Here is a 3,691-nt window from a genome sequence, read left to right as displayed (position 1 = left end):
CTTGACACTCCTTGGACGAGTTTCTTCTCTTTTCTTCACCAAGGTAATTTCTCATCACATCAGGTAATTTTCCAAGTAGTTACTGTGGTTAAAATAAAGTTACCACAACAAAACTCTAAAGTTACTGTCTTACCCTTAACACTCTATTGAACCTCAAAGCTTCATCTCTTTACTTCCTGATCTCCATCTTAACAATGCCCTCATTTTAGTGTGATAGAAAATGGGTCTTTGATGGCCAAAAAGAAAATGGGCCTTTCATTAAAGCTCATTTCTACACTCAGATCTATGTTATTATCAATCAAAACAACTGTCAGGAAAAAAATAGATTATGAAATGGAGACGTCACTTGTACTTCCTATCATCGATATCTCTTCGCCGGACAAGATATCCACCGCACAGTTGATTCGTAAGGTTCGTCTTCACCATCTTATTTCTCTCTCTCTATCCTCCGTTTCCGCAAGAGTAGAAACTCTGCTTCTTCTTTATTATATACAAATAGCTCTGCTTGGTGATCAGAAGATCTTCGCTTGAGAGTTGAGACAACTCTCTCTGCTCTAGTTCTAAACTGTTTTTGATGTTCTTTGTATGTATGTAATAAGGCATGTCTCGAACATGGATTCTTCTATGTCAAGAACCATGGCATCTCTGAAGAATTGATGGAAGGGGTTTTTAAGGAGAGCAAAAGCTTCTTTAATCTCCCTCTAGATGAGAAGATGTCTTTACTCCGCCGCGATCTTCTCGGTTATACTCCACTCTATGCTGAGAAACTCGACCCCTCCTTGACCTCCTCCACAGGTGATGATGATGTTATTGATTATTTTGCATATATGGCTTCTTTTCTTACTGAGTTCATCTCAAGATTTTTTTTTGCTCTCTCTTTGTTTTTGTTTTAGGTGATTCGAAGGAAAGCTTTTACTTTGGCTCTTTGGAAGGAGCTCTGGTTCAGCGTTATCCAAATCAATGGCCTCCTGAAGGTTAAATATATTTCTTACTACCTGTTTCTCTGTTTTCTTTTAACGGTTTCGATATCTCTCTCACGGGTTATGTGTGTCTGTGTGTAAAAGATCTCTTGCCATCATGGAGGCAAACCATGGAATGTTACTACAAGAATGTTCTGTAAGCATGTATTTCTCTTGGAAAGTGAATCTTTAAACAAATACTGTGTTCTTTTCCTTAAAACTAAAAGTTGAAATATAGGTTTCAAGTTAATAATATCGACTGTTAGTTAGTTTTGACAAATAGGCTTGGTTACAAATGTACAATACTAGGTGTCTGTTGTGTTCTTGATATTATCTTATGTTCATCTTTTATATGTAAATGAGGTTAATATATATATATATATATCATGAGTATTTTTTTTCTCTCTTCCATGTTAGTTTTTTTTTTTTCTAAATCAGTTTGCTAGTTGTGCCCTGATATATTGATTTGCTGCCTCTAAGGTCCGTTGGTCGAAAGTTGCTCGGCTTGATTGCCTTGGCATTGGATTTAGATGAGGGTTTCTTTGAACAGATCGGAGCCTTGAATGATCCTGCAGCAGTTGTTCGCCTCTTACGCTATCCAGGTATCTATGTATCAAACAGACTCTGCAGTTGCTATGGAGTATAGGGGAAGTGATCAGTGGAAAGATAGATAAATCCCATATTCAGGGAGTTCCGAGAATCCGAGTCTAGTTTTTGATCTCTACACTTGGTATGGATTATATAGGTGAAGTGATTTCGTCGGATCTAGAAACATATGGTGCCTCAGCTCACTCGGATTACGGGATGGTCACTCTTCTTTTAACTGATGGAGTCCCAGGACTTCAGGTAAAACATTATTGTAACTCTCCTCTTTTGAGTAGCCCTGGTGTTCTTACACATGTATGTGAGAACTCTTAGGTTTGTAGAGACAAGTCAAGACAACCACGTGTTTGGGAAGATGTGCCTGGAATTAGAGGGTAACTTTGGCATTTAGCTATTGGATTTTGAGAGCCCGTTGATTATTAACAGTTGTTTAAACGCGGGGACTTTCTGTAACACTAGGGCGTTTATTGTCAACATTGGTGATATGATGGAGAGATGGAGCAATGGATTGTTCCGGTAAGCTAAACTCAGTTTTCTAGTAAGGAGTTGAGTTTGGTTTCTGTGTTCTGTCTGAATCAGAAGGTTTCGGGTTTTCTTGTAATGGGTTTAGGTCTACATTGCACAGAGTGATGCCTGTTGGAAAAGAACGTTACTCGGTAGCTTACTTGTTATTTCACATTTTTTTACAAATTGATGGTAATTGGTAAAGATTTAACTCATATCAGTAGAAGTTTTTTGTTTTGCCTAGGTGGTTTTCTTCTTAGATCCCAATCCAGATTGTAACGTGGAATGTTTGGAGAGTTGTTGCAGCAAAACTTGTCCCCCAAGGTATGTAAGAAAACTTGACGTTTGATAAACATTTTAGTCTTGGAAGGATGAATGAACAAGACTTGAGTCCTTTTTCTTTCATATGACTTGGTTTCGATTCGGTGCAGATTCCCTCCTATCCTCGCGGGCGACTATATTAAGGAGCGTTTCAGGCTAACCTACGACTCTTAGTTCTAGTCTGTACGCTTCTTTTTTTTTGTTACGAAATGTAATATAGAAAAAAAAAAAAAAAAAAAAAAAGAAATGTAATATGGTATTCAACATATAACGCATGAATTTATGGTATGAAAACAACATTTTCAAAAGTTTACTTTAAAGATCGATATTGCGAAGACTTTTGATTCTACGAGGTGAATTTTATCTGGATTATATCGTGTATCAGTTCTCTTTTGTTTCCAGCCAGAATCAATGGGACTACATCTGACCAACCCAACCAACAGGTTTGCGGCAATGGGACTACATCGGACCAACCAACAGGTTTCCAACAAGAAGACCTTATATCTCCTCTGGGAGTTCAAGCTGTGCATATCAAATCATGTGAAAGAAAGACAGATCAAGAAGATAAAATAGTTTTTTTTTGTCATCAAGATAAAATAGTTTATTACAGTTAAAAAAACAATTCAAATAAAATAAATTACATATTTAAAATCATGTTATTGTAATTTTAAAATCAAAATTTGAAAATATTAGTATTTAACGAAATACATAAATAGTTCATTAATATATATTTAAACCAAAATACTATATATTTACAAAATTCCATATATATTAAAAGAAAAATATTACAACAATTAAAGCATACACATGCCTGTCACGAGAATGATTCTTAGATTTTTTAGATAAATAAGTTGGATCATTTAAATAAAAACTGTAGTTTTCACTAAATTAAGCATAAAACATTATTAATGTATAAAATATTTTTCACTCTTTCCTTAAATAAAAGTTACTAATGCGATTAAAATATATATGGAAATAATGATATTGAATAATAAAGATTTGCTAACAATTTGTATACCCTCTATCATTTTGTTTAATTATTTATTATTAAAATAAATTACACAATTACGTTAGTCATATAACAAAAATTAATTTTTTTTGTATATGCTGTATTTTGAATTTTTTAAAACGAGTATAAATTACTAAAACTATTAAAAGTGTCACATCAACTTTTGTGATCAAGGTTGTTTTTTGCCATAATAAAATAGAATGATTATATTAGTCTGTATAAGTTGATGAAAAAAAGATACAATGATTATAAAATCATATGAATAAAAAAATTTATTTAATAGGTTTAATATCAT

The 3,691-nt window shown here is 33.8% G+C and overlaps 1 protein-coding gene across 2 annotated transcripts; it reads left to right on the top strand.

Moving 5' to 3' along the window:
- Positions 1–315: 315 nt before the first annotated feature.
- LOC106307856 (sexual differentiation process protein isp7-like) lies at positions 316–3,006 on the top strand. Of its 2 annotated transcripts, XM_013744932.1 has the most exons (13): positions 316–411; positions 600–795; positions 894–974; positions 1,065–1,116; positions 1,440–1,561; positions 1,705–1,805; positions 1,878–1,936; positions 2,022–2,078; positions 2,173–2,218; positions 2,311–2,390; positions 2,498–2,582; positions 2,662–2,667; positions 2,839–3,006. In XM_013744932.1, exons 1-11 carry the CDS (start codon positions 334–336, stop codon positions 2,559–2,561), a joined length of 936 nt encoding a protein of 311 aa, XP_013600386.1. In that variant the 5' UTR covers positions 316–333; the 3' UTR covers positions 2,562–2,582; positions 2,662–2,667; positions 2,839–3,006. The 2 variants fall into 2 exon arrangements, with proteins under 2 accessions (XP_013600386.1, XP_013600387.1); XM_013744933.1 differs by lacking the exons at positions 2,173–2,218; positions 2,498–2,582; positions 2,662–2,667; positions 2,839–3,006 and having other exon boundaries at positions 2,311–2,373.
- The last annotated feature ends 685 nt before the right edge of the window (positions 3,007–3,691 follow it).

This window comes from Brassica oleracea, chromosome C8 (genome assembly GCF_000695525.1).
Source record: "Brassica oleracea var. oleracea cultivar TO1000 chromosome C8, BOL, whole genome shotgun sequence".
NCBI classification, from domain to species: Eukaryota; Viridiplantae; Streptophyta; class Magnoliopsida; order Brassicales; family Brassicaceae; genus Brassica; species Brassica oleracea.
This window is presented reverse-complemented; position numbering and strand designations above follow the sequence as displayed.

Bases quoted from the DNA above. Each gene is read 5' to 3' on its own strand.
- LOC106307856 (XM_013744932.1), top strand. From the start codon at position 334: ATGGAGACGTCACTTGTACTTCCTATCATCGATATCTCTTCGCCGGAC. The intron at 975-1,064 runs GTTAAATATATT...TGTGTGTAAAAG, and splicing joins AAATCAATGGCCTCCTGAAG to ATCTCTTGCCATCATGGAGG. The intron at 2,391-2,497 runs GTATGTAAGAAA...GATTCGGTGCAG, and splicing joins AGCAAAACTTGTCCCCCAAG to ATTCCCTCCTATCCTCGCGG.